The sequence below is a fragment of the Neoarius graeffei genome, chromosome 3 (assembly GCF_027579695.1).
Source record: "Neoarius graeffei isolate fNeoGra1 chromosome 3, fNeoGra1.pri, whole genome shotgun sequence".
Taxonomy (NCBI): Eukaryota; Metazoa; Chordata; class Actinopteri; order Siluriformes; family Ariidae; genus Neoarius; species Neoarius graeffei.
In genome coordinates this window covers 22,178,199-22,191,673 of record NC_083571.1, presented here as the reverse complement: position 1 = coordinate 22,191,673, position 13,475 = coordinate 22,178,199, and the positions used below count along the sequence as shown (strand labels likewise).

The 13,475-nt window shown below is 41.9% G+C and overlaps 1 protein-coding gene across 2 annotated transcripts in view; it reads left to right on the top strand.

Moving 5' to 3' along the window:
• Window positions 1-478: 478 nt before the first annotated feature.
• The window catches only part of agpat4 (1-acylglycerol-3-phosphate O-acyltransferase 4 (lysophosphatidic acid acyltransferase, delta)), a 35,410-nt gene continuing 22,413 nt past the window's right edge, over window positions 479-13,475 (top strand). Inside the window, exons 1-2 of one of the 2 annotated variants that reach the window (XM_060916501.1) lie at window positions 479-696; window positions 4,273-4,482. In XM_060916501.1, the coding sequence (XP_060772484.1) occupies window positions 4,305-4,482 (178 nt within the window). In that variant the 5' untranslated portion in view covers window positions 479-696; window positions 4,273-4,304. The other variant, XM_060916502.1, reaches the window with a different exon arrangement.

Below are 13,475 nucleotides of genomic sequence, written 5' to 3'. Positions count from 1 at the left end.
CACAGATGTTTAAAATGTGTTAAACAAGATGCTTTAAAAAAGCACAGATGTTTAAAATGTGTAAAAGAAAACAATAAAAATGTGTACAACAACCATTTTTTTAAAACATGAATGGAACAACAAAAATTGTAGGGGGGGGCCTGTTGTTTCTTTGCTCTCGGGGGGGCTGACTCTCCCCCACTCTGAACCCCCTGCTCTACAGTGTGTAAGGGTGGGCTGACTCTCCCCCACTCTGAACCCCCTGCTCTACAGTGTGTAAGGGTGGGCTGACTCTCCCCCACTCTGAACCCCCTGCTCTACAGTGTGTAAGGGTGGGCTGACTCTCCCCCACTCTGAACCCCCTGCTCTACAGTGTGTAAGGGGGGGTGGGCTGACTCTCCCCCACTCTGACCCCCTGCTCTACAGTGTGTAAGTGAAGTCCAGTCCCCTTTAAGGGCTCGCGCTGTGGTTGTGTAGTGTCTCGAGCAGGGTGTGGCCTCGGAACGCGTTCCTGAGGCTCATCGCGTTCACGCGCCTTCTAACCACTCGCTGTGATCCCGAAGCTGAGCTCGCGCGTTTCTGGAAGATGCGGTTTATTCTGGAGAAACGCTTCTGAGCTCGTGCACCGATAAACCGTCTGCGGTTCACGCCGTTGTTTCCAGAAACGCATTGTGTGATTATCATGAAGTGATTCATTTATTCTTCTCCCAGGAAGAGGTGGGTCAAACTTCAGACGGCTATAAACACTCGACGTCTATAAAAGAGAGTAAAGAGTGGTAATAAAAGCGCTCCGTGGTGGCGGGACTGCTCATGTTCAAGTCCCCACGCCTCACGCGAGGCTGCTCTCGGACAGGAGTGGAGTTTCAGAAACTTTGGTGTGATGTTGGTGCGTGGTTGGGTTTACTGTCTAAAATCGAGTCATAAAATTAAAACTCAAGACAGCAGGTGTCAGATGAGTAACTGTTTTGTTTCCAGTTGATCCAGAGATCAGGTAACTATGAAATTCTTCAAAGTTTAAAATAAATGATGGACCTTGATTTCTGCCAGTGGTGACTTTTTTTTTTTTTCCCCTGGGTGTGATGATTATAAACACGGAAATAATACGCATGCTTCGTCTTTAACAAGGAGGCAAACATTCACAAGAAGAATGACAACACTGGGGAACACTTTGAAAAAAAATTCTGTTGAGTTAGATTTTTATGCTGATTAAAACTAAAATTGGCATGCTGATTCCAAAATTGCAGTCAGTTTCTTTTTTTCTAGCACGTCAAGTTTTTTTTCTCCACAGCTTACCCTCCAGATAAGCAAAATTCCACTGATTAGCTGTAGTAAGACTATTTGAAGGTTATGGAAGAATGTTATGAATGAATGAATGAATCCTTTATTGTCACTGTTACCAGTGAAATTGACCATCAACCTGTCCTTACAGAGAGGGAACAGGACAGGAAGACAGGGATAAAAGAAAAAGAAAAGAAAAAAAATGAAAGATGAGGAAAAAAAAGAACCCCCCCCCCGCTCCTATCAGGAGCAGGGGTGCAGATACGTTTTTTGAACTGGGGGGGGGACAAAGCTGCCAGCAAACCAACCTCACCCCCAACATGTGTTGACTTTCTAACTATGCCTGTGTGTTGCGTGAGCGGCAGTCAGTCAACAACTCTTCGCAAAGTTTCCTTATGAAACAATATGCTCGCTGAAATTATGGCAGGGAACGCCAGATTAAACATTAAAACTGCCTTCTGAGCACTGTATCTACAGGCTACCACCGAAAGAAGGAGGCTACCAGAAAGGCTTCTCTACTCCGTACGATTTTACTTTCACTACGACATTACTTTGAACAGACTATCAAAAAAATTGCAAGGTGATATGATAAAGTAAGGCACAGTTTACTTACAGTCGTTGTTTTTTGAAAAAACGATGCAATCGTTTTCTGCCTTTTCGGTTTGGCACCCTTCATCATGCCGTGTTGGGGTCCTGAACTAGGAGGAGCTGTCCCCGATATGCCTGTTAAACTTGTTGTGGGTAACCATAGCAACCAAGCTCGAGCTCGCAACCTGTGCAGTCTGCGCAGCTCAACCAACCGAATATCAGTCTTTGTTTTGTTTTATGTGAGTTGTTGCAACTATGTATGTACTGTTGTGCACCTCAATAAACCGAATGGTAATTAGTCTTTTGATTTTTCCGTGAGGTTTGCCTTATGCAAAGAAAAACGTCTATGCTGTCTTTTCCTCCCTATAAGTGGGGGGGGACCGAACGAGGTGAATTTAAATCTGGGTGGAACGAATCCCACCCGTCCCACCCTCTATCTGTGCCTGTGATCAGGAGTACAGTGTGGGAACATTTAAAAACCTCCGCAAAAGCAGAGAGAGATAAACAATGTATTTCAACAGGACAAGGCCTGACTTTTTCTTGCTCTCTGTCTCCTGGAGTAGCAACACTTTCTTTGACAGTGTGTGCTCTGTGCAAATAGAAACTTCCTCAGTGTACAGTGTGTTCCTCAGACCACAGCATCATCCCTTTCTGGCTCATTCATCCATTTGTGACCAGAAAACTACTCACTGTAGGTCAGTTCAGGGAATCAGGAGGTTGTTTTCATGTGTGAGTGTGTCTGCACTGGACGTGCAGCTGTGAATCAGCTGGCCTGCATGTTTTCTGTGGACAGTCTGTTCTTCAAGTGTAAATGTTATCAGGGTAGATGGGATGTACATATGATGGCTGACTATTGTTGGAGCATCAAATGCGATAGTCCAAGTTGAACACTCCAGAAAGAGCTATAAATGTAAATTTTTACCTTAACTACTTGCATGGGTGGCACAGTGGTTAGCGCGGTTGCCTCACAGCAAGAAGGTTCTGGGTTCGAACCCAGCAGCCGGCGAGGACCTTTCTGTGTGGCGTGTGCATGTTCTGTGTGGGTTTCCTCTGGGTGCTCCGGTTTCCCCCACAATCCAAAGACATGCAGTTAAGTTAACATGGGGTGGCCTTGGGTAGGGTGCATCAGTTACCCTCACTTTCATAAAATCTGATGCATTTTTGTTTGGGTGTTCCTTTTCACCAATAAAGACATCCTGTAAAATTTTTTGACCATATTCAAAAGTCTAATGGTGGCACCATGAGGTTCATTTTTTGCCAAAAAACCCCGCTTATTTTATGTTTTCGCGTAAGGTTTGAATCACAATGTTGGACTCCATTTATTGATTTCTTGTGACCCAGAGATCATGTTAAGAACCTTTGCAAGGGATTGAGAAGCATTAATGTGATTCATAATACATTTGTATTGCTTAAAAGTAGTTGAACAATGATTCAATGAACAGCTAAAACTAAAACTGTGCTTGATAATATATTTAGAATATGTACTAAAATGTGGATCTAAGATATTTGGTATACTCTATAAGGTGCCATAATGTTTCATGAAAAGTGATGGAAATTTTGTCATAAAAGTCATAAAATAGCAGCTTTTTCCATAACTTTGAGCTCCTGGTGCCACCATTAAACTTTTGAATTTTGTCAAAATATTTCACCCAGTGTGTTTTCTTACCAAGAGGAACAAGAGGAACTTTTCATTTTTAGGGGGCAACTGATGCACCCTAGCCTTGGGCTGAGGTGCCCTTGAGCAAGGTACCGAACCCCTGACTGCTCCCTGGGCGCTCTGGTGTGGCTGCCCACTGCTCTGGGTGTGTGCGTGTGTTCACTGCTTCAGATGGGTTAAATGCAGAGGATGAATTTCACTGTGCTTGAAGTGTGCATGTGACGAATAAAGGTTTCTTCTTCTTGCACACAATTATAATTACAATAGCCATATCCTTTGTAAAAACATAAATGTTAAATAAACATTGCAGTCATGCCTGTTTCTTTCATATTTCATTGTATATCAATATTTGTAAATTTTTTATAAAACAAGCACATCTGTTAAGTACAGTATTTTTGATATTTTTTAAGAAAATGGGGATCCTATAGTTCAAAAACTTGACGTGATAGAGAAAAACTGAGCTCAGTTTTGGATTCCACACCCAAAAATTAGTTAAAAACAGCTGTCAGACCTAACTCAACAAAAACTGTGTTCCCCAGTGTAATGGATTGTATCAAAACATGTTGATCTGATAAACTCCTGAGCCATTGCAGTGTTGCAACCTCACAGCTCCAGAGTCCCTGGTTTGATCCTGATACCTGTATGAAGTTTCATATTTCCTCTTTGTTTTCATATCATCATCGCTGTCGTAATTCTAGAAATGGGTGTGTTTTTTACAATATACGATTGCAGTTTATGAGAGTAATCACTTTGCTTTATCTTTTATTCAGGCATTTGCAGAGGAAGAACACCACTGTTCACTATGGGACTCTTCAGGCTGTTGAAGATGCAGTTCATTTGTCATCTTATCATCTGTTACGTGTTTCTAGTCAGTGGGCTTATAATCAACTTCTTGCAGCTCTTCACACTGCCGTTGTGGGGCATTAACAAACAACTAGCTCGCAAGATCAACTGTAGACTGGCATACTGTATCTCCAGCCGTAAGTGTACTTAATGCTTGGCTAAAATATAAAGCAGAACAAGGTATGTGTACAATATAGATATATAGTCACTGCCTAAAAGTGGAGCTTCTGATGACTGTATGAGCAAAATATTTCCAGGGGCACAAAATCACCCTGAATAGAATAATATTACAGCACGGGTGGCATGGTGGTGTAGTGCTTAGCGCTGTCGCCTCACAGCAAGAAGGTCCAGGTTCGAGCCCCGTGGCCGGCGAGGGCCTTTCTGTGCGGAGTTTGCATGTTCTCCCTGTGTCCGTGTGGGTTTCCTCCGGGTGCTCCGGTTTCCCCCACAGTCCAAAGACATGCAGGTTAGGTTAACTGGTGACTCTAAATTGACTGTAGGTGTGAATGTGAGTGTGAATGGTTGCCTGCTTGACCTGGCGACTTGTCCAGGGTGTACCCCGCCTTTCGCCCGTAGTCAGCTGGGATGGGCTGCAGCTTGCTTGCGACCCTGTAGAACAGGATAAAGCGGCTAGAGATAAGGAGACGAGATGAGATATTACAGCACCATGAATGAACTAGTGAATTGTGTCGTGTTGTGTATTTCACCTCAGTAAATCACTGCATTGTCTTGGAACAGTGGTGGCAATAATGAGAGACGCATCACAGGTACGAATACGTATTTATTCCTTTCTTTGACACCACATGCCATGCGCCAGAAACAACACTGACGTTTATTATGGTGTGACTCTGCTGGGTGCCTGGTGGACAGCAGTGAACCAGTGCTTTCACTTTACATCCAATATTATCGCACATAAGAGCTATTTGATATCGATCTGCGGTAGGTTTAGATTATCTAACATTAAGGAAAGATGCTCATAATTGCTACTGAACTATACAAAAATTGTTTACATGAGTGTGTAGAGGAAGAAATCGCTCAGGTAAAAAAAAAAACCACTGCCGGCTATTTAAAAAAAAAAAAAAAAAAAAGGATAAAAACCTTCTGGAGAACATCTTCCTTGACTGAATGCAGCTTATGAGCTCCGAGGGTTCGAGCTGTGATCTTGATATGTCACAGTTGTCTGGTTCCAACTGTCACTTGTCCAGGAAGCTAGTGGACCAATTAAAAACATTTTTAACTAGTTTTATAAGAAACTGTCATGAATATTTTCAATAAAATGTTAGTAAATAATATTTTTTTAAACCAAAAAAAATTAAGTGCTGGATAAAACCCATCTGTCTTATGTTTAAAAAAAAAAAAAAAAGTACAAATTTCGTTGTCCGGTTGTCAAGTGTTTGAGATGTTGCCTTGTACTTATGGTCAGGTTCCCTGTGGTGGTGTCCGGTCGTCAAATAGTTGCAAGAACCATTAAGAAAAAAATCAGGTTGCTGCATTACTATATTCTCTTAAGTATGGAGCTCCGTTATTACTGGGAAGACACAATATGAACATTTGGTCTCTAAAAGAATCATTAAATGTTATCAGCGCTTTAGTTAAAAGCAGAAATGGAATAAAATTGCTTTCTCCATTATTAAGCTTTTATGGGAAAGACAAACACACACAATGCCATTGATGCACCATGGTGCTTAAGTGGCCCTGACTTGATCCATTTGCGTGTACACTCCTCTTATCCCGGTGTGTCCTAACACCACCATAATGCATACATTTTTGACTCAACTTCTTTCGAATTCTTCTGAAGTGTGTACTGCTCTTTAAAGTGATCCATTTCACGTCACAGTGCAGAATGTCAAATGTTTTTGTCATATATGTATTTTATATATTTATATATAAATAAAATAATTTCGCAGATATTGTCCCCCAAAGATGTTTATTCTGCATATGATCCCTAACAAAAATATGATCTATACCTCTATTTTTGTGCCAATAATTGAAAGTTAAGCCATTAGAAATTTTATAATACACGAGGCCAAATTACTCAATTCTGTTTGATCAATCAAGGAGGGCTTTTTTTTTTTCCTTAACACGGGGCCGTATTTCTGAAATGCTATTGGCTAGTTCGTTGGAATGGGTAAAAAGCCAAACAAGTCCAAAAGCTTGATGAAACAAGAAGATATTCTGTGGAAATGCGGTTCTCGTGTCGTGAGTAATTTGGCCCTATGTATTATAAACAAGTAATCGTATGGTTCCGCGTAAAATTAAGGATCAATTTCACTCGTGACTTCAAAGTTTTGAAATTGCCCGAGTCGCAAAGCGACAAGGGCAATTTTCAAAACTTCGAAATCACTCGTGAAATTAATCCTTAATTTTACTCAGCCCAATACGATTACCCATACGAATGTTAAGTATTGCCATATTATGAAACAAAGAAATGGTCTTGAAACCAATGACCTGCACCTTTGAAAGATGACAAAATATAATGTTACTGTTTAGCTCATGAGTAATCAATAGCCCCCAAGCATAACTACGTCATCACTTGTTTACCACAATGCATTGTGGGGGATAGCCGGGGTCGGTAGTTGAGCGATATGACGGATGTCAGATTAATTTTACATGAAAGCGATGTGAGCAGAGCGATTTTGCCGTGCTCTGTCGTGGAAGACAATGAAATTGGTGATTTAAAGAGGCGGAGAACATGTCGAGGGTTTACAGCGGAAAAATTGGAATCCATATCAAGCTTGGTGAGAAGGTAAGAGTCTAGACCGAGTCTACCACACACGGGCGATTGCTCTAAGACAACGAGGGAGGCTCAGCCTCCTCTAAAAATGACGAACATCGTGTAGGATGAATTGCGCTAGGCTTATGTTATAGCCGACCTTATAACATCGCTATTTCAGATCCAGAATTATAGAAATGTATGTGCTCAACCCAACTACAGTGCGAAATCATTCCGTTATAACTTTAATGTGTGTGTGAGGTTTTTCCCCCTCGTGACAGCGCGATGCAGCGCAGCCTCAGTGGACTTCAATGGCATTTGGGAGCTCTGCGCTTTTCAATCTCAAAATGCAAGAAGGTTATTGGACAAATACTGCGAAAACGCCCACCCCACGGAGTCCCACGGACTCCCAGCCTCAGTGGACTTCAATGGCATTTGGGAGCTATGCGCTTTTCAATCTCAAAATGCAAGACGGTTATTGGACAAATACTGCGAAAATGCCCGCCTACGGAATCCCAGCCTCACATGGGAGGGACATGGCAGTTTCCGCGAGGAGACTGGTGATTGGTAAAAGCGGCCGGATATTTTCTTTGATTGACAGCTCGTTTCAACTATAGACAGGCAGCGGTGAATTTCACTTCAGTCCCATGCGGATTCGCGAGTGCTGTGGTGTATTGTAAAAGATCAGCTTACATTTCGATTTCATTCATTACATACGGTTTCTACCAGCTTTTTTAGTTTGTACATATTTTCATTGTAAATAAAGTGTAAATATAGTGTTGTCAAGTTTGCTGTCTTAGTTCCAGAAATTTCATTTATTTGAGTGATTGAACTTGAGGGGGCTAGTCAGCTAGCAAGAAAGCTGCGCACGGATGCCAAGCATTGCTGATTTAATTTTGGCGAAGCCATTTGCCAGTCTTCCTTTCGAGGAAAAAATTAAAGAGCAGGGTAGACCAACGCCTCAAATTGACTTGGTGAAAAAGGTAGGGAATAATACTCGTTCCTTTCAGCTCTCCTGGTACGAGAAAGTGAATTGGCTAACAGCAAGTGACCCACATCAACAACAGTAAATAGGCTACTTTAGTAATATGTCATGGATGGACCAAAAATATAGAATCTATTTAAAATGTTTATGCTGAGTATATTATATTGGAATATATATTTTTCTGGATATGAATTAAACATAGCTACAATTTGGAAAACATTTTTAAACAAAATCACAGCCAAGAACATTTCACACTACAGACCTGGATTAAAAGTGAAGGGTTATCAAAATTGTCAATAAAACATTTCTCAGTCAAAATAAGTAAAATATAGGGAAAGTGTCATTGAATGAAATGTGTGGCACCCAGCTGTACTGCTGAGGTTCCTGACAAAGAGCTGCTTTCAATAATGATCAATTTTTAAACATGCCACAATTTTAAAATATAAAATGTTAAAATATACCCCTCCCCCAACACCACCATCATGTATATTGGACAGTAGGCTAATGGGCCAAAAGAACCTGTTATTTCACAGTTTGTGACGCTGCCAACAATCAGCCAGATCAGAGGCAAGAGTATGGGCAAAATTGATGTTTTTTCTTTTAAAATCTGGAAATATCGTAACCGACCAGCCTCCCCTGTTTGAAAGACTACCAGCCGCCACTGCTACCACACTGTACAACATCAAATCTCAATGTCTTATTTCTGAGGACATATATTGGATCACGAAGCAATCTTCGACTGAAGTCTAAATTTGTTTCTTTTAATCTTCAGTTATTCCTTACCATTTTCCAAGAAGCTTTGTTCTAATGAAATCTTTGCCTTGTACTTAATCTTGATCCAGCACGATGAAAGTTACAGATGCAGTAAGGCAGCTGGGCCATAGAAGGTTCACGCTGCACGCTACACGCGTGAAGCGAGAAATGAACATGCACACTTTTTTCTAGGCGTGAAGATGGAAATTCCAGTCAATGCATGCGGTCACCGCCGCGCCAGCCAATCAGAACGGGTCTAGGGAGATAACTCTATGCTTTCAGGGGAAAACTTCAGAAAAAATATAATTGAATGGTATAATTGAAAAATAGTTCTTCATCGGGATTGTCAAGCAGATTATAGAATGTTCGGTGAAATTCACCACGGGTTTCTCTCAGAAGGAAGTGTTCTCGGCTCCAAATTCTGTTCCTTTTTCTCTTCCTCTGTCTCAGTAAAAGCAGAATGAGGCAATCGTCGTCATCCGAAGAGTCCATATTGTTGGTTACTCGGTCAAAGTAGAACAGACGCAACACGTGAACATCCAAGCATGAAGTTTAATGGCCCAGGGTCCGGTTCTTCACGTGAACGTGTAGCGTGCAGCATGCAGCGTGCAGCGTGAACCTTCTATGGCCCAGCTGCCTAAGGGAAACTATTATGAAAAATCAACTGTTGACTTAAGTCTAAGATTGCTTTGTGATCCTGGGCCCAGATGAACAGCATCAAACCATTTAGAAACGAGTGATTTAGTTAAATAAAACTTTTTGTAAACCTGCTGATCTGTCATGTTCAGCATAAATGCATTTTCTTCAATAAATGCTGTTAGTGAGGTACACTGAACATTATACATACCTGAAGGAGAACCCTTGGTGGTTTGGGCTGCTGAACAGGCTGTGGAATATCGCTAGTTTCAGATGATGAACAGTGTCGATTGTTATAATCTTCTATAACCGAAGGCCATTCCGCAGACCATGGAAATATTGCTGGGTCACAGTTTAAGTACGTCTTTTTCCCACCAGAGAAATGTAAGCTACAAACACTTGTCCATTTCGATTCAGTTCGAAGGTTTTTGTTGCAGATTAAACTTATCCATTTCTTTCTTCTCGACTGGCAGCTGATAAAAGCTCAAATGAGGTGTCCTCTTTGTTTTGGAGACACAGTAAAGCACACAGCAGTTCACAGGCATGGTTAAAACCAGTTGGAACAATTTAACAAAGGTGAAAGTAAACAATACAGCAGAGCTGACCCCAGTTATCGCCCATAATGCATTGCGGTAAACAAGCGATGACTTGGTTCTGGGTTAGGATCATTAGAATGGGCTAAATACTTGGAGCACTTTTCTTTTGAAGGAAACCCAATTAAATATTTTAAAGGGGTTCAAACATTACATGGGAGATAATTACTTTGATTAAGCAACAAAAACAAAATTGTTTCCCTCTTCTTGCACTCTGCCTTTGGGTATAATGTGATGACTTCTTGGTGCACTGCATGTAGTCTGGGAGAGCTGGCATAACTGAAACATGTGTTATGAAGCTGCATAACACAGGTAATATTTTGTGCAATGTTTAGGTCCCCCTTGCACCATTAAAACTGCTCTGACCTGTCAAGGCATGGACTCCACAGACCTCTGAAGGCCTCTGTAGCAAGTCCTGTAGCTTACAAGGTGGGGCCTCTGTGGCTTGGACTTTTGTCCACCATATATCACAGATGCTTGATCGGATTGAGAGCTGGGGAACGTGGAGGCCATTCAACACCTTGAAGTCTTTTCAAACCATTTCTGAACAATGTGATACCACTGGCAGTGTGATGGGCAATGCTCTATCACACTGCTTCCCCTGGCTTACCTTCTTCCCCTAATACAGTACATCCTTGTGCCACTTCTTCCCCAGACCAGGTCACCTTTCATTGTCCGCGGTGGTGAGGGCTCAGCATGGGCACACTGATCAGTCTACAGCTACACAGGAAACTGTGATGCATTGACACCTTTCTATGATAACTAGCATTAACTTTTTCAGCAATTTGTGTAGCACTCCTGTGGGATCAGACCAGATGAGCTTAGCCTTCTTTTCCCAGGCACATCATTGAGCCTTGGATGACGGGTGGCACAGTGATGTAGTGGTTAGCACTGTCGCCTCACAGCAAGAAGGTTCTGAGTTTGAGCCCAGCTGCTGACTGGGGCCTTTCTGTGTGGAGTTTGCATGTTCTCCCTGTATCTGCATGGGTTTCCTCTGGATGCTCTGGTTCCCTCCACAGTCTAAAGACATGTGGTTAGGTTAACGTGGGGTGGGCTGAAGTGCCCTTGAGTAAGGCACCTAACCCCCAACTGCTCCCTGGGTGCTGTAGCATAGCTGCCCACTGCTCTGGGTATGTGTGTTCACTGCTTCAGATAGGTTAAACGCAGAGGACGAATTTCACTGTGCTTGAGTGTATGTCTGATAGATAAAGTTCTTCTTCTTCTAAACCCTCTTACTGGTTCACTGTTTGTCTTTCCTTGGAGTATTTTTGATGGGTACTAACCACTTCCTAATAGGAACACCCCCTGGTGTTTTGCAGATTCCAGGGTCGAAACCAGTTGTCAAGCCATCACAATTTGGCCCTTGTCAAAGTTGCTTAGAGCCTTGCTCATTTTTCATGCTTCTAACACTGTTCACTTGCTGACTAATATATCCCACCCTTTGACAGGTGCTATAAAGAGAACATCAGTGTCATTCACGTAATCTGATAGCTAAATCTGTGTAAAGTAGCTGACGTGATTTGTAATTTGAATATGGTAGCACATATTAATTCCTAATATTGTGATGCATTTCATATGAATTGAGAGAATGATCTGAACTAATTTCAGACCAGAAAATGGATAGTCAGTCATTTTTCAATATGACTGAAAAGCTTCCTCTGCTCCTCATAGACCCCTTCGCAGTAAACGTCATTCATACGAAAGCGGAAATTGCGCGCGCAGCCTGGACCCAAAAAAGACTCAGAAATGCCTAGTTGTTGTGTTGTCAGGTGTCAGAATCGTAGCACTGATGGGGTTAAAATGTTCAGAATTCCAGCAGGATCTCACCCATTCCAAAAAAATCGCCGCCGTCTATGGCTACAAGCCATCAAACGTGTAGACTGGGATGAAAGCACCATCAAAAATGTGCGGGTTTGCAGCGCCCACTTCATCACAGGTAAGATCAGGCTATTTATTAAATCTTTCTTTTTTATTCTTTCTAGTCTTCGTTTATTGATGTAGCAAAATACTTTGGTAGCGTTTGTCTGATTAGCTGGGTCATAGTTACACAATGTAATGAATATTGTTAGCATGTTAACTTAGCTTTGCATGCAGTTTTGTTTGTAGGAGAGGTCTCGCTTGACTCAAGCAGTCCAGATTTTGTGCCATCATTATTTGTGTATGCCGAAAATCACAATTTTAAAGCAAGGATGGAAAGGTAAAATTGTGTGCCCTCACTCTAAATGCCAACTTACGTTGACTGCTCTAACCTAGCTCCCGCCCCGTTCAGTTTCATTTCTGGTCTCTGCCTCTCGCTTTTTACGCAGCTCTGATTTCTCTTAGCTGCACTCTTTACACCATCATTCCTTTCATGCCGTTACCTCCTGCAAATTGCTGTTTAGTGTTGGTATTTGTTGTTGTAGCTAAAGCCACATTGCCATCACATCACTGGCATAATTTGATTAAAACAAAATGAATATGAATGTCCCATTGTTAATCAAGTTGTACATGCCCGCACATAATCATATGCGTCTAAAGACTTGTAGGCACGAAGTTTTTCGTGGGTGTACACTGAAGTCTTGTCAATAAGGTACGAGTATATATCTGGCCATTGTATACCAGGGAACTTACTAACATCGTCCGTCCACTCTTTAATTAAATACGGATCCGGTAGGCGATGTCCACTTGTTAGAGTTAACTTATTTATGTAGCATTCTCGATCTTGTAACGACAATTGTTTTGCATAATCTGACAGCTCATAATGCCGGTCTATGGGCAGCGCCATTGTTTCTGGGTCCAGGCTGCGCGCGCATCCTGGCAACGGTCGGTTTGTTTACAAACATGCGAAGGGGTCTATAGATGTATGTATAACACATTCACCAGCCACTTTATTAGGAACACCCATCCACCTGCTCTGTTATGCAGTTCTTTAATCAGCCAATCCCTTGACAGCAGCACAATGCATCACATCATGCAGATACAAATCAAGAACTTAATGTTCTCTTCAAACATCAGAATGGGAAAAATTCTCAGTGCTACTTTCTTTCACTGTGGCATGGGTGTTGGTTTGAACCAGATGAACTGGTCTGAGTATTTCAGAAACTGCTGAGCTGCTGGGATTTTCACACACAACAGTCTCTAGAATTTACACAGATAGAATGGTGCGAAAAACAAACATCGCGTGAACAATGACTGACTGTTCTGTGGGTGGAAACAAACGCCTTGTTGATAAGAGAGGTCAGAGGAAACTGGCCAGATTGGTTTGAGCTGCCAGGAAGGATAGAGTAACTCCTCACTCTTACAACTGTGGTGAGCAGAAAAGCATCTCGGCATGCAACAGCAGAACAACACATTGGGTTCCAGTCCTGCAGCCAAGAACAGGGATCTTAGAATCAAGAACAAATTCCTACTAAAGTGGCCAGTGAGTGTATATAGGGATAGCGTCATTAAAAGTTATGCGCTAATTTGGTT